The following is a 22,537-nucleotide window of genomic DNA, read 5'->3' as shown; positions in this document are numbered from 1 at the left end:
TTTTTTTAAAAAAAGCTTTCTAGGAAGTACAGATTTCTCCAGGATGGTCCTGTTTCCTGGATTCTACCCCTGGTATGTCTCAAGTCCATTGCTTCTTTATCCCCAGGGCCTTTGCCTTAGTTCAGAGCTCCTTGACTCTCCCTAGAGCTGTTTAAACCGCCTCACCACAGTCCAGTTCTTGACATCATATGAATAACAGGGATTTTTTTTTTTTTTTTTTTTTTTGAGATAGATTCTCATTCTGTCAGCCAGGCTGGAGTGCAGTAGCACGATCTGGGCTCACTACAGCCTCTGCCTCCCAAGTTCAAGCAATCTCCTGCCTCAACCTCACAAGTAGCTGGGATTACAGGTACATGCCAACAAGCCCAGCTAATTTTTGTGTTTTTAGTAGAGATGGTGTTTCACCATGTTGGCCAGGCTGGTCTCAAACGCCTGACCTCAAGTGATTCATTGGAAAGCATTTATAGATCATAGAATAGCATGAAAAAGAAAATATAAATCACCCATTATTATGGCATCCAAATATAACTATTATTATATTGTGCTTACAGTGTGTACATCTAATTTTCTTAACACATAAATATAATTTCTGGATAATGTAGTAATAGCAGTAAGATCAGGCCAAGCACAATGGCTCACACTTGTAATCCCAGCACTTTGGGAGGCCAAGGCAGGAGGAACACTTGAGCCCAAGAGTTTGAGAAGAACTTGGGCAACCTAGTGAGACCCTGTCTCTACAAAAAGTAAAAAATACTAGCTGGGTGTGGTGGTGCACCTGGAGTCCCAGCTACTTGGGAGGCTGAGGTGGGAGGATTGCTTGAGCCCAGGAGGTCGAGGCTGAACTGAGCTGTGATCGTGCCACTGCCCTCCAGCCTGGGTGACAGATCGAGACCCTGGCTGTCGGGTAGATGAAGGCGGCATTCCCCAAGGGCTGGGTGGTGGCCTTCTGGGCTGCAGTGCTGGGACACAGCGCTCTGACTGCTTCCTTAAAGGGTTTCAGGGATTCCTTTTCTTTTTCCTCTAACCCTTAACATTTGTGAAACTTTCAGGTTTTTAGGGCCCATGGACTTGATCGTTTCTTCTTAGTGGAATGGTGAGATGGCTGCTACTGCCTTGTTTGATGAACTGTATGGAATTAGGAATTCTAGTGAACATACTTTGAGGATTTCTTTTTTCTTAAGATAGAGTCTTGCTCTGTCGCCCCAGCTGGAGTACAGTGGCACAATCTTAGCTCACTGCAACCTCTGATTCCTGGGCTCAAGCGATTCTCCTGCCTCAGCCTTCCAAGTAGCTGAGATTACAGACGCGTGCCACCAGGCCTGGCTAATTTTTATATTTTTAGTAGAGGTGGAGTTTCACCATGTTGGGCAGGCTGGTCTCTTAACTCCTGACTTCAAGTGATCCTCCAGCCTCAGCCTCCCAAAGTTTTGGGATTACAGGTGTGAACCACTGTGCCCAGCCACTTTGAGGATTTCTAGTTTGCAGATTAGTGCCATGGGCCAAAAATTGGGTTCTCTGTGTCCTGTTGCTCTTTGCCTTCTAATTGCCTAAGAATAATAGGATGCCTTTGTTAGTGACATTTTGCTTTGTATGGGATGTTGGACTAACTTACAGGTCACCAAGCAGTTTGCTGTTCACAGTGTTTTTTGTTCTTTTTTTTTTGAAACAAGATAATACATAGGTGTAAACCTTCTTTTTTTCTTTTTTTGAGATGGAGTTTCGCTCACGTTGCCCAGGCTGGAGTGCAATGGCACGATCTTGGCTTATTGCAAACTCCACCTCTTGAGTTAAAGTGATTCTCCTGCCTCAGCCTCCCGAGTAGCTGGGATTACAGGCATGCACCACCATTCCCGGCTAATTTTGTATTTTTTAGTAGAGACGGGATCTCTCCACATTGGTCAGGCTGGTCTCGAACTCCCGACCTCAGGTGGTCCGCCCACCTTGGCCTCCCAAAGTGCTGGGATTACAGGCGTGAGCCATTGCGCCCTGCCAACAATTTTTTTTTTTTTTCATGAGACAGGATGTTGCTCTGTCACCCAGCCTGGAGTGCAATAGCACCATCAAGGTTCACTGCAGCCTCCACCTCTCAGGCTTAAGCGATCCTCCCGCCTCAGCCTCTCAAGTAGCTGTGACCACAGGTGCACAACACCATGCCCAGCTAATTTTTAAATTTTTTGTAGAGACAAGGTCTCACTATATCTCCCAGGCTGGTCTCGAACTCCTGGGCTCCAGCAATCCTCCCACCTTGGCCTCCCAAAGTGCTGGAATTACAAGCATGAGTCACCACACCTAGCCACCATTCACAGTCTTTGAGAAAGAAAACTAACCTTTGGCTGTCTCATTCATAGAATCTGTCTGCTCTCAGACGAATGAAGGGAAGTAAAATCATGCTAAATCAAGTATTATCAAATCCCAGGGCCTGTCCGATAAAAGTTAATATTCCAGAAAAAGTGACTTGATCTGGAAATGTTGACTGCCTTCTTAGGCTTCTCTGTACCACAGGGAGGTATGACCGGCCTTGTGCAACTTATGGCCTAGCTGAGAAGACACATATTAATAAAATAATCACATCGCATAATCAAATAATGCTAAACCTAAGAAAGGCCTGTAACAGATGCCATCGAGAGCAGCCCGCTGCCCTAGGCTGGTGAATGTCTTAGGTTTTCTCGGGCAGCAGGGACAAACTACAGCAGGAGACTGGTCACATGCAGGAAGGTTGGCTTAAGAAGTGTGAATTGGGCCAGCCGCGGTAGCTCATGCCGGTAATCCCAGCACTTTGGGAGGCTGAGATGGGTGGATCACTTGAGCCCAGGAGTTCAAGACCAGCCTGGGCAACATGGTGAAACTCCATCTCTACAAAAAATACAGAATTTAGCCAGGCGTGGTGATGCGTGCCTATAGCCCCTGCACTTGGGACGTTGAGGTGGGAGAATCGCTTGAGCCCAGGAGGTCGAGGCTGCAGTGAGCAGGGACCACACCACTGCACTCCAGCCTGAGCAACAGAGTGAGAACCTGTCTCCAGAAGAAAAGAAAAAAAAAAGTGTGACTAGTTCCCTGCCTGCTGCAGCAGTTCTAGAGCTGTCTTTGCTACCAATTTTCTGCCCTAGTGCGAGTCTTTTAACCTCTTATTCACTAAAACCCCTTTAGCTCTGAAATTCTGTGAGCCTGGATTGTTATTGTTTCCCTTTTAGTTTCTTGCTTTTTTGCTTTTTTTGCTTTCTTTCGCTTTCCCTCCCTCCCTCCTTCTCTCCCTCCCTTCCCCCTCCCTCTCTCCCTCTGTCCCTCTCTCCCTCTCTCTCTTTGTCTCTTTCTCTCTCTTTCTTTCTTTTTGACAGAGTCTCGCTCTATTGCCCAGGCTGGAGTGCAGTGGCGTGATCTTGGCTCACTGCAACCTCCGCCTCCTGGGTTCAAATGATTCTCCTGCCTCAGCCTCCCAAATAGCTGGGATTATAGGCACCCGCTACCAAGCCCAGATAATTTTTGTATTTTGTTAGTAGAGACAGGGTTTTACCATGTTGGCCAGGCTGGTCTCTAACTCCTGACCTCAGGTGATCCGCCCGCCTTGGCCTCCCAAAGTGCTGGGATTACAGGCGTGAGCCACCATGCCCAGCCCCACTTTAGTTTCTTTTTTGTCTGTTTGCTCTGTTTTCCCAGTAAGTATATTAGTGTTTTGTTCTGTACATACTTGTTGTACAAATTGCTTTTAATGGTAGTATAGCATATGTTTAAGAAAAAGAAACGAAGGCTGGGCATGGTGGCTCACGCCTGTAATCCCAGCACTTTGGGAGGCCGAGGCTGGCGGATCACCTGAGGTCAAGAGTTCAAGACCATCCTGGTCAACATGGTGAAACCCCATCTCTACTAAAAATACAAAAATTAGCTGGGCCTGGTGGTGGGCGCCTATAGTCCCAGCTACTGGGGAGGCTGAGGCAGGAGAATCGCTTGAACCCAGGAGGTGGAGGTTGCAGTGAGCCGAGATCGAGCCACTTCATTCCAGTCTGGGCGACAGAGCAAGACTGTCTCCAAAAAAAAAAAAAGAAAAGACAAAAAGAAATGAAAATACGTAAACGGGCAAGACTGTGGCTATAATCGTGAAACAGATAGAACCTGTGCAAATTTAAGTGTTTTCCGAACAACAAGGACTAGGTGTGGCAAAAATGAAAAATCACTGTGCATTGTTGTAGTTTTCCTTGTGGATATTCTTCAGAGCCTTCCTCTCAGGGGGAAGGAAAATGGTGTGGTCTGAGCACGTCAAAATTCGAATCTTAGCTTTTTTCTAGTCCAGGGGTCAGGGTGTCCTGTGTTGGGAGTTGGTACTAGAGCTTGGGGTAAAAAAAAAAAAAGGGATATATATACTAATAAATCTAGAGAAATGGCGTCAGTTCTTTGAAATGTCCTCTCTGGTTCTTTGAAAAGTGTTATTGGGTAAATACATGCTAGCTGGGTCTGTAACCTCGGTAGCACAAACCTGTCAGCGCTGCTTCTGCCCAGGAGAACAGAGAAGGCACAAGTGTTTTCAGGGTGTATTGTTTCCATATCCTTTTATTATTTATTTACTTAGGGCACTGGAGTGTTTTTCCATGTAGCTGGAAGGCAGCTTTTGCTTACGAGAGCTTTCTCTTTTTTTTTTTAATTTATTCCTTCATACTGCCTTTGTTAATGTATTCTCTATTTGCCCTATCATTCATGAATATTTGAAAAACCAAATGCTATTATCGTTTAAAAAAAAAAAAAAAAAAAAACCTGTCTTCCTGTTTTAAAAAATGTTTGAGTGCTTCACAGTATCTGAGCCTGTTTTGCGGTGTTGATTGACAGAGTGCATTTCCCAGGCGCTGCGGTGGTCAGCGGGACCTCCTGGGTGCTGTGGTGCTTGGTGACCATCGCTTGCCCCCGAGTGCTTCCCCTGTCTATGGAATAGCTGCTGGCTTTTTCTTTACCCACGTGGTTCCATGGAGCTGACCGAGGGTTGGCTGATCAAAGATTGCATAGCTGAGTGTGGATGTCTGCTTAGTGATACGTGTGAGTCAGTTCTTGTAAGGGCATTCTAAAGAGAAGTAAACTAGAATTGTGAAAAGCATCTAGTCTTTTCTTCTCTGCTGATGGAAGAATGTCAGATTGAAATGACCTATGTGGCATTTCGCGGGATTCAGTGAATAGACCGTGGTTGCATGTCTCTGTATGCTGCGTGCATAGTGGGTTGCTCTAAGCTGCTGGGCAGCCCTACTGTGTGTGTCTGCTGGACTCCCACTTTCCATGGCGGCTGTTCCAAGCCTTTTCCACCCCCCTTCCTCCCATCTGCCCCTGCTGAGCCCTCTTCCTCCTCCCCAACTCCCAGAGACTCTCTTCCCCACCTCTTCCCACACCCTCTGTCATCATGCCCACAGAATTACCCTGTCCTAACACACCTGGTGCTCCCCTCCTTCATGGCACTTGCCACAGTGGATTTTGACGTCCTCTTGTGGGATTATTTGGTCATATTTTTCTTCCCTGTCTTCTGCTTACGATTAGATCCCTAGCACTTGTAACACGGAGGCCCTGGGGACTGACGGTGTGAATAGAGGGAAGCATCCTGGGTTGTAAGAGCTGGGCAGCCCGTTAGAGATCTTATCTAACCTGTAGAGTTCCAAATGAGAAAACAGGCCCAGAGAGAAGCTCCTAGAAATACAAAGGTGGGCGGGGGTGGCAGAGGAGCGAATACACTCCAGATCCATCAACTTGCCATTATTGGTCTGCCTGTCTGGGCCTGTCTGCCCTGGGGGACTCTGTGCCCTGAGCTTTCCACAGTGCTTCCAGATGCTTCCAACTCGTATCATCGGCAGAACTAACCAGAAAATGGCCTTTTTCTCTTCCATTCCACCCTCCTCCCAGATTGTACTATTAATCATTGTTACTTACGAAAACACTTAATAGTATTTATAAATCTAGACATTTAAAGATGGCTTACTGAGCCTGGGTAAAATAGCAAGACCTCGTCTCTACAAATAATAAAAAAAATTAGCCAGGTGTGCTGGGGTGCGACTGTACTCCCCACTACTCAGGAGGCTGTGGTGGGAGGATACCCTGAGCCCAAGTGGTTAAGGCTGCAGTGAGCCGTGATCGAGCCATTGCACTCCAGCCTGGGCAACAGAGTGAGACCCTGTTTAAAAAAAAGAAAAAATATGTATTTTGACTTAAATAAAATCTCTTATTAAAGTTAATTTAACCTGTTTTTACTTTTGTAAATGTGGTGAGTAGACCTTTTTTTTTCTTTTTTTGAGACGGAGTCTCGGTCTGTCACTCAGGCTGGAGTGCAGTGGCATGATCTCGGCTGACTGCTACCTTCACCTCCTGGGTTCAAACGAATCTCCTGCCTCAGCCTCCCAAGTAGCTGGGATGACAGGTGTGCGCCACCAGGCCCAGCTAATTTTTGTATTTTTAGTAGAGATGAGGTTTCACCATGTTGGCCAGGCTGGTCTTGAACCCCTGTCCTCATGTGATCTGCCCCCCTCGGCCTCCCCAAGTGCTGGGATTACAGGTGTGAACTGCTGCGCCCAGCCCTAGACATTTTTTAATTACCCATGTGGCTTGAATTATATTCCTATTGCACAGCTTTGGGCTAGAGCTCTAGAGAAGGATCATCAAATTTGGACAGATCTCCTGGTCTTTTTTGGTTTGGTTTTGGGTTTTTTTCTCTTTTTTTTTTTGAGAAAGGATCTTGCTCTGTCACCCATGCTGGAGTCAGTGGCATGATCACAGCTCACTGCAGCCTTGAACTCCTGGGCTCAAGCCATCCTCCTGCCTCAGCCTCCCAAGTAGCTGAGACTACAGGAGTGTGCCACTATGCCTGTTTCTGGAAGGTTTAAAATATGTCGTTATCACATGTTTGGACCAGGTACGTTTTTAGGAGTAGTTCTTTAATAATATTCACAAAATTTTTCAGTACTATTGCCCTGTTGGTTTTCTCTTTGGAGGAGGAGTAAATTGGCAAATTGCATTTTGCTAGAAAATCATTAGTTTCATGAGCTCTTTCAAGTTATTTGAATAGAGTCTACCTATATATATTGTATTTATGCATCCCCCATTTTTTAGTGTTTGCATTTTCTTTGATTAGGCTACCCAGTAGTTTACCTATTTTGCTTTTAAGAGAAACAACTTTTTAATACATTGATCAATTTTATAATTTTTCTGATTTCTGATAGTTTAACTTCTATATCTTATTTTCCCTCCTCTTACTTTATTTGGGTTTATTTTCTTGCCCTTTTCTGTAAAACATGCTTAGTTACATGCTTAGTTCATTTATTTATTTTTTGTTTAGTTCTGTAATGCTAACAGCAATGACGTTTTCTCTGAGTGTTTTATAATTTAAATTTTGGTATGTCATGTTTTCATTATTTTTTTCCTAGATTTTGTGCTTTTTTAATTTTTATTTTTTATTATCATTTTTTCTTTTGACAAGCTCGAACTCCTGGGCTCAAGCTACCCTCCTGCCTCAACCTCCTGAGTAGCTGGGATTACAGGTGAACACCACCATGTACAACTAATATTTTATATTTTTTGTAGAGATGAGGGTTTCAGTATGTTGCCCAGACTAGTCTTGAACTACTGGGCTCAAGGAATCCTCCCACCTTGGCCTCCCAAAGTGCTGGGTTTACAGGCATGAACCACCATCCTCAGTCAATTCTGCAAATTTTAAATTCTTTTATTTGCTTTTGTTTTTCATTTCTAATTCTGTTGCCTTGTTAGAAAATGAATTAGGTTGGCCAGCCGTGGTGGCTCATGCCTGTAATCCCAGCACTTTGGGAGTCCGAGGTGGGAGGATCACTTGAGGCCAGGAGTTCAAGACCAGCCTGGCCAACAGGGCAAAACCCCGTCTCTACTAAAATTACCAACAAAACAAAACAAAACAAAAAAATTAGCCAGGTGTGGTGGTGGGTGCCTGTAATCCCAGTTACTAGGGAGGCTGAGGCTGGAGCATCACTTGAACCTGGGAGGTGTAGTGAGCAGAGATTGTGCCACTGTACTCCAGCCTGGACAAGTGAGACTCTGTCTCAAAAAAAAAAAAAAAAAAAAAAAAAAAGAAAGAAAAAGAAAAGAAAGAAAATGAATTAGGTGCTATTTTGACCTTTGGGAATTTGCAATTTTCTTTGTGACCTAATCTATTGCCTATTTTTTTAAGTGTTTCATGGGTATCTGAAATGGGTGTGTTCTCTTGTTTTCATTGCACAGTACTGATAAATGTCTATTGGAGCAACACTATCAGTGAATGTCATATTTGCTATTTCATGTTTTTATACTTTAGGCGCTTTGCTGCCCTTACGGGATGCAGAAAGATCTACGACAGTTTCTTTGTTTGTTTTTGGAGACACAGTCTCACTCTGTCGCCCAGGCTGGAGTGAAGTGGCGCAATCTCTCTCGGCTCACTGCAACCTTTGCCTTCCGGGTTCAAGCGATTCTCCTGCCTCAGCCTCCTGAGTAGCTGGGACTACAGGCACCCGCCACCAGGCCCAGCTATTTTTTGTATTTTTAGTAGTGGTAGGGTTTTGCCACATTGGCCAGGCTGGTCTCGAACTCCTGACCTCAAGTGATCCTGCCTTGGCCTCCCAAAATGCCGAGATTACAGGCATAGGCCCCCACGCCTTGCCATCTATGACAGTTACAACTCCTCGAAGGCTGCCCCTTTGTTCCTCTCTAGCGCGTCTGTGTGCAGTATATTGTCTTGAATATACTTCCATGCTGCCTGATGGTTTGTCACGTCTCTATTTTGGTAACTGCCATTGACTGATAAATGAGAATATTGTTGTTTGAAGAGTTAAGTCATTTGTGTTAGATCATGTAGCTGCCTAGTGTTGGGCCTTCGCCTGGTCATCCTGACTCCCTAGTCTGCCCTTGCTCTGTCGTAGGCCCCTCACAGGTGGCAGGAGCTCTCCTTTGCCTCCCCCGCCTTGATTTTCAGTTTAGGCCCAGCTGGGATAGTCTCCAGTATCTGCCAGGCTTCCCCCAGCTCCCAGCAGCTCTTATCAAACCAGAAGTCCAGCCAGCAGGGGAGGAAGGAATGTTGGCTGGCCACTTTAGGTACAACATGTGGGAGTAAGGGTCAGCTCGAGGCAATGTTGTGAAATTCCGAAATCGTTCTTTGGAGGTTAAATTTAATGTAAGGCATTTCCATCTTGGACCCTGCCCCAGTCCTTCAGGGACCCATGGCTCCATTGTTCCCCAGATCTCAGCAAGGCTTTTTTCACTTAACACCGTGTTGGTGCTCATCACAGCCCCGGTAAATGGCAGCCATTTGGACGTTCCTTATTTTCACGAGCTTCAGGGGCAACCTTCCATGGTCCTTTTTGGATGTTCTTTTTCCATTAGCTTCATGTCCAAAGTTGGTATAATTCTCAACAGATAGCTTCCATTTGTGCAGCCTTCTGCCTAGGGTTCATTCCCATCTCAGTCAAAGGCTCCAGAAACTTAAGCTCCTGGTGCTCAAGCAGACAGTCTGGGCACCACCTCCCTGTCCAGCCCTCCACAGGAGATGCCAGTAAGGACCGAGTCCTGTGGGCTCCACCTCCAAAATCTGTCCGGTATCCACCCACTTCTCAGCATGTCCATCGAAGCCACCTCATTGCGTTCCTCTGCTTTTGCAACAGACTCAGTTGTCTCCCGGTTTCCCTTTCATTCATTCACCCCACAGCAACCAGAGTGATCTTTTTAAAAGTACCGTATCACAGATCACCTGAGGTTGGAAGTTGGAGACCAGCCTGACTACCATGGAGAAACCCCATCTCTACTAAAAATAGAAAAAATTAGCCGGGTGTGATGGCACTTGCCTGTAATCCCAGCTACTCGGGAGGCTGAGGCAGGAGAATCGCTTGAACCTGGGAGAGTTGCAGTGAGCTGAGATCGCGCCATGGCACTCTAGCCTGGGCAATAAGAGCAAAGCTCCGTCTCAAAAATAAATAAATAAATAAAGGCACTGTATCACATGGCTCTCCTGCATGAAACCCTCCGTGACTTTTCTGTGCCCTCAATGTAAAATTCTTACTTGCGACCCTTGCTTCCAGACCCCTAGCAGGTCAGGTGCCAGGGTACTCCTTTCCAGCCACTCTGGCTCCATCCTGCCTTGGTCCTATGCCTGAAAGACCTCCCACCCACCACCCCAGCTTAGCAGGGCAGGCTTCTTCTTATTGACCCAATCCCAGAAGATTGCTCACCCAGAAGACTTCTCCAGACTGCCAGCCAACCCAGTCCCTCTAGGTGACCCCGTTTTAATTCTCTGCATTCCACAGCCCACTATTAAAGCCCACTGTATAAGTTATCGTTGCCTTTTTGGGGTATTAATTTTGTAATTAATATCCTTGCATAACTCTTTGTGTAAATTTTTGATTATTTTAAAGTTGCATGAAGATGTTTAAATAAAACCTTACCAATGGCTGGGCACAGTGGCTCATACCTGTAATCCCAGCAGTTTAGGAGGCTGAGGCGGGCGGATCAGTTGAGGTTAGGAGTTCAAGACCATCCTGGCCAACATGGTGAAACCTCATCTGTGCTAAAAATACAAAAAATTAGCCGGGCATGGTGGTAGGCACCTGTAATCGAAGCTACTTGGGAGGCTGAGGCAGGAGAATCACTTAAATCCAGGAGGCAGAGGCTGCAGTGAGCCGAGATCACACCTCTGCACTCTAGCCTGAGCGACAGAGCGAGACTCCATCTCAAAAAAAAAAAAAAAGTTGCATGCCCAAAAGTGGAATTACTGGTATAATGGACATAGGCATATTGAAAGCTGTTTGTACATACTACTAACTTGTTTTCCAATAAAGTTACAAGAAGTGCCCTTTTATCATACCCCATCTGTTAAGTGCCCGGCAGGATGATGTGTGATTGTTTTAATGTGCATTTCTTGGATTTCCAGTGAGAGTAAACATATTTTCAAGAGCTCTAGCCATTGTACTCCTATTTGTGTGACTGGGCTGTTCCTGGCCTTGGCTCCTGCATCCTCTGGGCTGGGCTGCAGCTTGCACAACTCCAGGGGAAGCCCTTCACATTGTGTGTTCTGGAACTCTGCTCCACCAGCACGGGACCTGCAATTGTTCTCAGTGACTGAGCAGCTTGGTGGATTGACTTTTTGGCATAGTCTCCAGAACTTCAATGTGTGATGTTTCTTTCTATCCCACATGCTTGGGGGATTGCCCAGTGATTCCTAAAAGACTGTAGGCCCCAGGGGATTTCAGCGACACCTCTGGGAGCTGAGTTTGGGTCCTCCTTGCCTGTTCCTTCCAATGGGAAAACTTTCTTTTTCATTTTTTGAGACCAAATCTCACTCTGTTGCCCAGGCTGGAGTGCAGTGGCGCTATGTCGGCTCACTGCAAACTCTGCCTCCCGGGTTCAAGTGATTCTACTGCCTCAGCCTCCCAAGTAGCTGGGATTATAGTATTGCGCCACCAGGCCCGGCTAATTTTTGTATTTTTAGTAGAGATGGAGTTTCACCACGTTGGCCAGGATGGTCTCGAACTCCCAACCTCAGGTGATCCACCCGCCTCGGCCTCCCAAAGTGCTGGGATTACAGGCGTGAGCCACCGCACCCAGCTGAAATTGGCTTTTTGAAGAGGGTAGAGCATTACTATCTGGGCCGCATGTGGGTAAATCACTCTATGATGCCAGCTTGGCCAACGAGAATTCTGTTCTTAGTGACAAGAGTAACTTTGCTGGGTGGTTCTACAAACTGTATGCGGAGGGGAGTCCTTCTGAAGAGCTAAAGATGGGCTCCTGATTTAAACCTCCAGTTTCTGTGAAGCCAGGTTGGAATTTAAAGCATGGTGTGTCTGTGGCCAGAGTCCCCAGGGGGAGCCTCCTAGTGAGCCTCACTGGACCTTTGTTTTTTGTGAAAAGAAAATCACTTAATTGCTGTGGAGTCACATTTTCCTGGTGACTTTGCTGCAGGGCATGTCGATTTCATTGTCCCTTGGTGGAGGAGGAAGTAGAGAGACAAAGGATGGGGTGAGGTGCCCAGGGGCTCCTGAGTCACCAGGGTAGGCAGGGAACAGGCTCCCCCTGGAAGTTTCTGGGCCTCCCCTCTCAGGTGTGTGGGGCACCCCCTGTGTGGCTGCAGGGGAGAGGCCAGGGCAGGTGGCCCGTCTCATCAAGGTACCCTGACAGTGGCTGGGCACTGGCAGGCCTGGGGTTTTGGGTTATCCGGAGCGGGCATGCTAGTACCTGCTTTCACGGATGGATACTGGCTTTAGGGGAAGGCTGGGGGTCAGGACCAGCTGACATTGTGGCCACCAGTGAAGTGATCTGGGCCAAGCTTCTGGGTCTCTGTGCACTCCATTTCCTCAGCTCTAGGGGCCTTGGCTTTGTGTGTGGAGCATTCAGATATAAATCCTTAGTGCTTTTCTGAGGGCAAAGAGAAGCTGCCAGATGCCCTCCCTCCGACCCTGCCCTGTAACCTGGTTGCACTCTTCCCGGGCATCTGTGTTCCTCCCTCCCTCCTTCCCTCCTTCCTTCCCTCTCTCCTTCCTTCCTTCCTTCCGTGGAGTCTCGCCCTGTGGCTTAGGCTGGAGTGAAGTGGCGCGTTCTCGGCTCACTGCAACCTCCGCCTCCCGGGCTCAAGCGGTTCTCCTGCCTCAGCCTCCCGAGTAGCTGGGATTACAGGCACACACCACCACACCCAGCTAATTTTTGTATTTTTAGTAGAGACAGGGTTTGGCCATGTTGGCCAGTCTAGTCTCCAACTCCTGACCTCAGGTGATCAGCCCACCTCGGCCTCCCAAAGTGCTGGGAGTACAGGCGTGAGTCACCACGCCAGCCTTTCTGGGTAATTTCTGACAACCAAACAACTCTATCCTGCGTTTGCCAGAATTATTCCAGAAAATCCAGGGAGGCGGAAAGCTTTCTCTTTGGTGTTGCATAGACTTGCCCTCAGGATCCTCAGAACCTGTATCCACTGCTCCTCAGCCGGAGAGCTGGAGGTGGGAGACCCAACCCTTCTTTCTACAAAGAAGGGAGCGGCCTGTGCAGTTTGCAGGGCAGAGCCCCTGGAGACGCTGTGTCTTAAGGCCACTTAAGAATCTCCTCTGCTGGGCCCTGTGATCTGTGGCCTCAAGTATTCACCCTGATTCCAGCCCTCCTGCTGGGGTGCAAGGCTTCTGGGCACCCGCCGGCTGCTCCTCTCCCCATACCCCCGGACTGGAAGAGTCCCGGGGGCCCTGCATGGCAGGAATGTCCTGGCTGTGGGTGCAGAAGAAGAGAAGACAGATCTCAGGAGCCCCGCTCACCGTTGAGATCGAAGCCCTTCAGCCATCCTCTACCCCAGGGCCATTCTACCGCCCCTGAACGCCTTGGGGCCCAGGGTTTAGAAATCAGCAGGGCTAAGAGGTGCCCCTGTAGTCTTTGTGGAAAGGAAGGAAAGGGCATGTTCAGTACAGACCTGCCACAGGCAGACTTGTGAAACTCCTGGGCGGCCTCTTCTCACCTGATCCCCCACCACAGCTTGCCTGTGTCTGGAGACTGCCTGCCCAGCACCCAAAGACCTGCAGTCCCTACCTGCCCTGCCTCACACCTGGGCAATGCCCCCCACTCCTCCCACCCCCAGCTTACTCAATTTCTTCCCTTGGGGATTCCCCAGATGACTATCAAGGTAAGGGGCTGGGCCTGAGTAGCATGCCCTTGTCTTCCTTCTTTATTTACTCATTGCTTTTCTATTTGAATTACCATGATTGACTTTTTGTTTTTTGAAACAGGGTCTTGCTCTGTTGCCCAGACTGGAGTGCAGTGATTCAATCACTCCTCACTGCAACCTGCCTCACCCTCCTGAGTTGCTGGGACTACAGGCACACCCCACTACCCATGGCTAATATTTATTTATTTATTTATTTATTGTAGATACAGGGTCTCACTATGTTGCTCAAGCTGATCTCGAACTCCTGGGCTCAAGTGATCCTCCTGTCTTGGCCTCCCAAAGTGCTGAGATTACAGGTGTGAGCCACCACACCTGATCACATTCTTTTTTAGAGACTTCTTGGTGGTTCATTATATCAGATGGGTCCCTTATTGATAAATATTGAAATGGTTTCCTGTCTTTTGTAATTACAAACCATTCTGCCACAAAATATGGTGTTTGTAGCACATGAGCCAGTATGGCAGAAGAATAAATTTCTAGAAGTTCAATGGCTCACACCTGTAATCCCAGCACTAGGGAGGCCGAGGCAGAAGGATGGCTTGAGCCCAGTAGTTGGAAACTAGCTTAGGCACCATAGGGATGCCCTATCTGTACAAATAATAATAATAAATTAGGCCGGGCATGGTGGCTCATGCCTGTAATCCCAGCAGTTTGGGAGGCCGAGGCGGGTGGATCACTTGAGGTCAGGAGTTCAAGACCAGCCTGGCTAACATGGTAAAACCCCATCTCTACTAAAAATACAAAAATTAGCCAGGCATGATGACAGGCACCTATCTCGGGAGGCTGAGGCAGGAGAATACCTGGAACCCAGGAGGTGGAGGTTGCAGTGAGCCAAGATTGCACCACTGCACCCTAGCCTGGGCAACAGAGCGAGATTCTGTCTCTAAATAAATAAATAAATAAATAAATAAATAAATAAATAAATAAAATTTAGCCAAGCATGGTGGTGTGTGCCTGTAGTCCCAGCTACCTGGGAGGCTAAGGTAGGAGGATCCCTCGAGCACAGGAATTTGAGGCTGCAGTGGGCCGTGTAACACCATTGCACTGCAGCCTGGGTGACAGTGCGACCCTGTCTTGAAGAAAAGAATACGGCTTTTTTAGAATTTGTCTAGGAGGTTTTCTGGTTTTCACCAGAACCAATCCTTGCCTCTACATGTTTGACAGATACTCTAAAATTACTCTCTAGTAGGGTGGTACCAATCAATACCTCATCTCAACAGCGCATTGATGCTCCTGTTTCCCCAAGGACTGCCAATGCTGTATTAGGAGTTTTCTTAATACACTGAACTAATTGGTGTAAATGATATTCCTGTGCAGTGAGGTTGAGCTTTCTTCCTCACGCTTGTGGGCTATTTGTTGATGTTCTTCTATGAACCTATAGGCAAGCATTTGGCCAGGCCTCCTCACCTTTAATACTGCAGATGTTTAACTTGGGGAAATTCTAGTATCTGACACTTGAACTACATAAACGGGTCTCCCTGTTACAATAATTGTCACCATGCTTGATGGTTTTTTTTTAGACGGAGTCTCTCTCTGTCGCCAGGCTGGAGTGCAGTGGCATGATCTCATCTCACTGCAACCTCCGCCTCCTGGGTTCAAGCGATTCTCCTGCCTCAGCCTCCAGAGTAGCTGGGACTACAGGTGTGCGCCACCATGCCCAGCTAATTTTTTTGTATTTTTAGTAGAGACAGGGTTTCACTATGTTGGCCAGGATGGTCTCGATCTCTTGACCTCGTGATCTGCCCGCCTCAGCCTCCCGAAGTGCTGGGATTACAAGCATGAGCCATCACACCTGGCCAATTTTTAAGAATATGGGTTTATTACTTTAAAATGTATTTTTATCATTTATTACCATTTGTTTATTTCTTTCTATTTTTTTTTTCTGAGACAGAATTTCATTCTTGTTGCCCCGGCTAGGGTACAATGGCACAATCTCAGTTCATTGCAACCTCGCCTCCTGGGTTCAAGCGATTCTCCTGCCTCAGCCTCCTGAGTATCTGGGTGCCTGCCACCACACCCAGCTAATTTTTTTTGTATTTTTAGGAGAGATGGGGTTTCACCATGTTGGCCCGGCTGGTCTCGAACTCCTGACCTCAGGTGATCCACCCACCTCAACTTCCCAAAGTGCAGGGATTATAGGCATGAGCCACTGTGCCCAGCCTATTTGTTAGCTTTTTAATCTCTTTTTTTTCAGAGTCTCACTCTGTCACCCAGGCTGGAGTGCAGTGACACGATCTCAGCTCACTGCAACCTCCACCTCCCTGATTCAAGCGATTCTCCTGCCTCAGCCTCCCAAGTAGCTGGGGCTACAGGCTTGCACCACAACACCCTGGTAATTTTTGTATTTTAAGTAGAGATGGAGTTTCACCATGTTGGCCAGGCTGGTCTCGAACTCCTGACCTCAAGTGATCCACCTACCTCTGCCTCCCAAAGTGCTGGGATTACAGGCATGAGCCACCACACCCGGCCAACCATTTTTAAGTGTACAGTTCAGTGGCGTTAAGTACGTTCACACTGCTGTTACAACCGTCACCACCCTCCACTCGCAGGACTTTTTCCATCTTGAAGAACTGAAACTGTATTCATTAAACAGTGACTCCTCATTTCCTCCTCCACCAGGCCCTGGCATACTTTCCCTCTGTATGAATTAGACTATTTTAGGTACCGCCTATGAATGAAATCATATAATGTTTGCCTTTTTCTGGCTGGCTTATGTTACTCAGCATAATGTCTTCAATGTCGTACAACATGTGTCAGAATTCCCTTCCTTTTAAGGCTGGCCAGTGCTGCATTGTGTGGACACACCACATTCTCTGTAACCACTCAGCCATTGATGGATGCTTAGGTCGCTGCCACCTTTTAGCTATTATTTTTTTGTTTGTTTTTGAGATGGAGTTTGCGACCTCCCCGAGTAGCTGGAACGACAGGTGTGCGCCACCACACCTGGCTAATTTTTGTATCTTTAGTAGAGATGAGGTTTCACCATGTGGACCAGGCTGGTCTCAAACTCCTGACCTCAAGTGATCTGCTCACCTTGGCCTCCCAAAGTGCTGGGATTACAGGTGTGAGTCACTGAGCCTGGCCTTGACTATTGTTAATAATGCTGCTATGTTTATTTTTATTATTTATTGTTTATTTTGTTATCATTTACTACTTTATTTTCAGCTTCTCTTATTTCCTTTTTTTTTTCTTTGTTTTTGAGACAGTCTCCCTCTGTCACCCATCCTGGAGTGCAGTGGTCCAATCTTAGTCCACTGTAACTTCCGCCTCCCGGGTTCAAGTGATTCTCGTGCCTCAGCCTCCCAAATACCTGGGATTACAGGTGCCCACTGGCATGCCAGGCTAGTTTTTGTATCTTTAGTGGAGATGGGGTTTCACCATGTTGGCCAGGCTGGATTGGAACTCCTGGACCTCAAGCGATCGCCCACCGTGGCTTTCCAAAGTGCTGGGGTTACAGATATGAGTGACCGCACCCAACCGTAGTTTCTTTTATTTTCTATTTGCAAAAGTAATATGTTTTTAACAAATTAAAACATAGCATTACATAAATTCATGGAAATTGCAGGTCTCCATTCTTGTATCCATGAAGATAATAGGCAGTGTTAACAGTTCGGTTTCTTTTCTTTTAGGATTCTTATTTAGGTATATGCTGACATAGTTTTTTAAGTGGGGTTATATGCTTTACATGCTTAAATGCTTTATTTTGACCCAATTTCAAATTTCCAGAAAGTATGAAAGACAATAAAAAGAATTGTCAGCCAGGCGCAGTGGCTCACGCCTGTAATCCCAGCGCTTTGGGAGGCCAGGGCAGGCGGATCACCTGAGGTTGTGAGTTCCAGACCAGCCTGACCAACATGGAGAAACCCCATCTCTACTAAAAATACAAAATTAGCCGGGCATGGTGGTGCATGCCTGTAGTCTCAGCTACTCGGGAGGCTGAGGCAGGAGAATTGCTTGAACCCAGGAGGTGGAGTTGCGATGAGCCGAGATTGCGCCATTGCACTCCAGCCTGGGCAACAAAAGTGAAATTCAGTCTCAAAAAAAAGAGAGAAAAGAAAAGAATTTTCGTATACTTTTACCACATCTGCTTTCTCTCTGTTTCTGTCTCTGCTTCTGTCTTTTCTCTCTCTCTTTCTGAACTCTGAACTCTTCAACAGTAAGTTGCAGACATGATGTTCATTTACCTCTAAGAACTTCAGGGTGTATTTCCTAAAAACAAGGACATCCTCTTATGTACCTTAGTATGATGATCAAAATCAGGAATGCAGTACTGGTACTCGGTCTACAGATTTCACTTGGATATCACCGTTTGTCTCAATAGTGTGCTTTCGAAGCTGGGGACAGTGGCACATTTCTGTAGTCTCAGCTACTCAGAAGGCTGAGGTGGGAGGATCACTTGAGGCCAGGAGTTTGAGACCAGTCTGGACCACACAGCAAGACACCATCTTTTTAAAAAAGAAAAAAGCACACTTTCTACCAAAATAAAATGGCATATTTTCTCAGATAATAGTACAAACTGAGATGACTTCCTGTCTTCTGTAATAAATTGTCATGTCTCTTTGGCCTTATTTAAACGGGAACACTTACACAGAATTTTTGACTTTTTTCTTTCTTTTTTTTCTTTTTTTTTTGAGACAGGGTCTCGCTGTGTTACCCAGGCTGGAGTGCAGTGGTACAATCTCGGCTCACTGTAACCTCTGCCTCCCAGGCTCAAGCAATTGTCCTGCCTCAGCCTCAAACCTTTCCGGCCTAAACCTGGAAGGGTTTAGGGTTACAGTAGCTGGGATTACAGGCATGCACCACCACACCCGGCTAATTTTTGTGTCTTTAGTAGAGACGGGGTTTAGCCATGTTGGCCTGGGTGGTCTCGAACTCCTGACCTTGTGATCCACCTGCCTTGGCCTCCCGAAGTACTGGGATTACAGGCATGAGCCACTGCGCCCGGCCTTTTTGACTTTGATGGCTCTGAGTTTTTTAAGTGTTTAGGTCAGATATTTTGTAAAATGCTCCTTAATTTGAACTCGTGCTGCTTCCTCATGGCTAGACTGAGGTTATGCAGTTTTGGCAAAACGCTGCAGAGGTGATGTTTTCCTCAGTGCATCGCAGGAGGCACAGAGCATTGGTCTTTTCCATGTGTTTGATGTTAACTTTGGTCATTTGACTAAGGCAGTATCTGCTTAAATTTTTTCTTTTTTTTTTAACGAGGTAAAAGATACGTACAGTGAAATGTACACATCTTAAGTGAACAGGCTGGAGAGTTTTGACAAATAAGTCCTATCCATCAGTGTAACCAACATCCCAATCGAGGTCTTTATATATTGTTTACAGTGGCTTTTTTAATTAAAAATATGGTTTGTCCATCTTTTATGGGTTAATATAAATTTTTTTTCCTGGCATTTCACATAAAGCTGCCAGAGTTTACTTTAGACTAACATGGAAGAGCTAATTTCCATGGGCCTTGGAATAGTGTAGATTTATGATCAATTTATGCTTCGACACTAGCTTACCGTGTAGGGTGACCTTTAGCTCTCTAAGTCTTAATTTTTTTCATCTCTAAAATGGGGATGTCACTTAGCTCAAAACATTGTCTTAAGAATGGAATCTTCTGGCCGGATATGGTGGCTCACGCCTGTAATCCCAGTACTTTTGGAGGCCTAGGTGGGTGGATCGCCTGAGGTCAGGAGTTCGACACCATCCTGGCCAACATGGTGAAACCCCATCTCTACTAAAAATACAAAAAATTAGCTGAGCGTGTTGGCAGGCACCTGTAATCCCAGCTACCAGGGAGGCTGAGGCAGGAGAATCGCTTGAACGTGGGAGACGGAGGTTGCAGTGAGCCAAGATCGCGCCATTGTACTCCAGCCTGGACAACAAGAGTGAAACTCCGTCTCAAAAAAAAAAAAAAAAAAGAATGGAGTCTTCAAAACACCTAAAAAATCATATATATCAATAAATAAAAAATTTTTTTTAAAGAGGCTGGGTATGGTGGCTCAATGCCTGTAATCTCAGCACTTTGGGAAGCTGAGGTGGGAGAATCACTTGAGGCCAGGAGTTCAAGACCAGCCTGGGCAACATAGCAAGACCCTGGCCCTACCAAAAAAAACCTTTTTTTAAATGAACAAGCCAGGAAAAAACCAGCAAAATATATGAATATGCTATTCACAGAAGAAGAAAATAGGCTTTTATAGACCCAAACATGAGAAAAGATGTTCCAGCCTCACTGATGATCAAAGAAATGCAAATAAAAGCAACAATGAGATATAATTTTTCAGATATCAGATTGGCAAAGATTACAAAGATTCATAATACCTATGTTGGCAAGGGTTTAGGGAAGCAGGCAGTCTCATACGCTGGGGTGTGAGTGTACACTAGCTTTGTACATGTGTAGGGTAGTTTAGTCTTGCTTGTTAAAACTCTAAATGTTCATACTCTTAATTCCAGAAGTTCCTGTCTTAGCAACTTATTTTTTCTTTTTAAATGCATTTTTTAAATGCATTTTTCTTTTTAAAAATACATTTATTTATGTTTTAACAAAGTTCAGCTTTCTGATCCGGACAACTTATTTTTTATATATACCTGCACAAGTGAGCAAAATGTATGTATTATTGTGATAGCATATCAAGTGGCAACAACTCCAATGTCCAATCGTAGAGAATTTGTTATGATACAGCTGTGAAGTGAAATACAGTACAGTAAATGAAAGGAATGAGGAATCAGTCTTCTCCTGTGAAAAAGTGTTCACAACGAACTGTAGACTGAAAAAAAGTACATTTAACACAGAATCTAGACTCTTAGTTCCCTTTCAATGAGAAAAATTTTCCGATTCAGTAATACTGCAATTCACTGATGACCATCGTTAATGATCACAGCTAGGTCAGGACTGTTTGTGGTATGTGGAACAAGGGTTTTTTCTAGCAGTGGAGCTTCATCAGACCATGTTATTCGGAGACATTTCTGGTGTCATGTATATGGCTACGGGCCACACTTCTATGTAGTTAAAGACTTCACAGAAGGGCAGGTGTGGTAGCTCATGCCTGTAATCTCAGCACTTTGGGAGGCCGAGGCAGGTGGATTGCTTGAACTCAGGGGTTTGAGACCAGGCTGGGCAACATGGTGAAATCCCGTCTCTACCAAAAATACAAAAATTAGCGGGGCTTGGTGACAGATGCCTGCAGTCCAGCTACTCAGGAGGCTGAGGCAGAAGGATCGCTTGAACCTGGAAGGTGGAGGTTGCAGGGAGCCAAGATAGCACCACTGCACTCCAGCCTGGGCGACAGGGTGAGACCCTGTCTCAAAAATGAAAAGCAAACAAAACAAAACAAACAAAAACTTCATAGAGGCGAGGACAAGGAGCACTAAAGAGTCATTAGCAAAATGATGAGTGAGTTCTCAGGTCTCTTAGGACAGAAAAAAGTAGGGGTGCCAGAATTCATTGATTCATTCATCAAACGTTGCTGAGCAGCTGCTGTGAGTCAGGCACTGTGGTAGGTGCTGGATGTATGTAAACAAATAACTACTCAAAATATTATAAGGGATGTGGTGATAGGAGACAGCAACTCCCACAGGCCGCCGTAAGGATAAAGGAGGAACCATTGGCAGCACTGAAATAGGAGCTCCAAAAGAGCGGGGACTTTGTTTTGTCCATGACATTTTAGAACAGTGCTTGGCACATAGTAGTTGTTTGATGTATGAAATTTGCTAAACAAATGAACAAATGAATTTATGGAGTCAGGGTCCCTACAGATAACAGAAGATCCACTTGCAAATTATGCCCGGGATAATTTGAGGAGGAGCTCCTTATAGGGAGACAAAGTTATGTGTGGGCTACAGGAGAATCACAGGAACCACGCAGGAACCCAGGCTGGTGGAGAGACATTGTCACAACCTCTAGGCTGGCAGGGACGAGAGGATTGAGGTCACTGGAACTGGGAGGGAACCAGACTCTCCCTCCCTCTGATCTCCTGCCAAATCTACCCAGGAATCATGGGGCAGAGAACCCAAAACAGTCCACCCAGGTTGCCTAGAGCGTATCTCAGGGTGTCTCTCACAGACTCTGATACCTTACAATGGTATCGGGCACCAAACTCCATGAAGAATCCCGTGAGATAAGGAGTGTCATCCCCATTTGACAGCTGAAAACTGTAAAAATGTGAAAACATTTTGCAGACGAAACTGAGATTAGTTAGGTAACCTACCCGAGGTTATAATCAGTAAGACGCTATTAGCTACTGTTCTAAGAAATGCCATCATACTGGTGGAGATTTAATCCCAGGATGGGACACAGTGACGGTAAAGATAGCAGTGTGGCCTGATGGCTGAGAGCCTCATTTTTGGAGTCCACATAATGACTGGATGGTTGGAAGGGATGGGGCAAACTACTTCTCTGGGTCTCAGTTTCTCCATCAGTAAAATGAGATGATACCCAACTTTTGGGAATTTTTGTGAGGATTAAATGAGGCAATGATTATAGAATGTCTGATACTTGGTCGACTCTACTAAATAATAGGTGATATCAGAAGATGACCTTAACTCTGTCTGGCTGGGCTCAGTGATTCATGCCTGTAATCTCAGCAATTTGGGAGGCTGAGGCCTGAGGATCACTTTAGTCCAGGAGTTTGAGACCAGCTTGGGCAATATAGTAAGACCTCGTCTATACAAAAAAATTTAAAAATTAGGTGGAGGATCACTTGAGTTTGGGAGGTCAAGGCTGCAATGAGTCGTGATCACACCACTGTATTCCCATCCTACCTGGGTGACAGAGCGACATCCTGCCTAAAAAAAAAAAAAAAGAAGCCGGGTGCAGTGGCTCACGCCTGTAATCCTAGCACTTTGGGAGGCCGAGGCGGGTGGATCACGAGGTCAGGAGATCGAGACCATCCTGGCTAACACGGT

At 46.1% G+C, this 22,537-nt stretch overlaps 1 protein-coding gene across 2 annotated transcripts in view; it reads left to right on the top strand.

Annotated features, from left to right (window-relative positions):
- ATP6V1C2 (ATPase, H+ transporting, lysosomal 42kDa, V1 subunit C2) overlaps window positions 1-22,537 on the top strand; it is a 74,799-nt gene that overhangs the window by 9,746 nt on the left and 42,516 nt on the right. For both annotated transcript variants that reach the window (XM_011965284.1, XM_011965285.1), the window contains exon 2: window positions 9,709-9,715. In XM_011965284.1, the coding sequence (XP_011820674.1) occupies window positions 9,709-9,715 (7 nt within the window). The remainder of the gene's footprint in view (window positions 1-9,708; window positions 9,716-22,537) is intronic.

This window comes from Mandrillus leucophaeus, unplaced genomic scaffold, assembly GCF_000951045.1.
Source record: "Mandrillus leucophaeus isolate KB7577 unplaced genomic scaffold, Mleu.le_1.0 Scaffold72, whole genome shotgun sequence".
Classification (NCBI taxonomy): Eukaryota; Metazoa; Chordata; class Mammalia; order Primates; family Cercopithecidae; genus Mandrillus; species Mandrillus leucophaeus.
The sequence above is the reverse complement of the archived record's forward strand: the minus strand, read 5'-3'. Positions and strand labels throughout refer to the sequence as shown.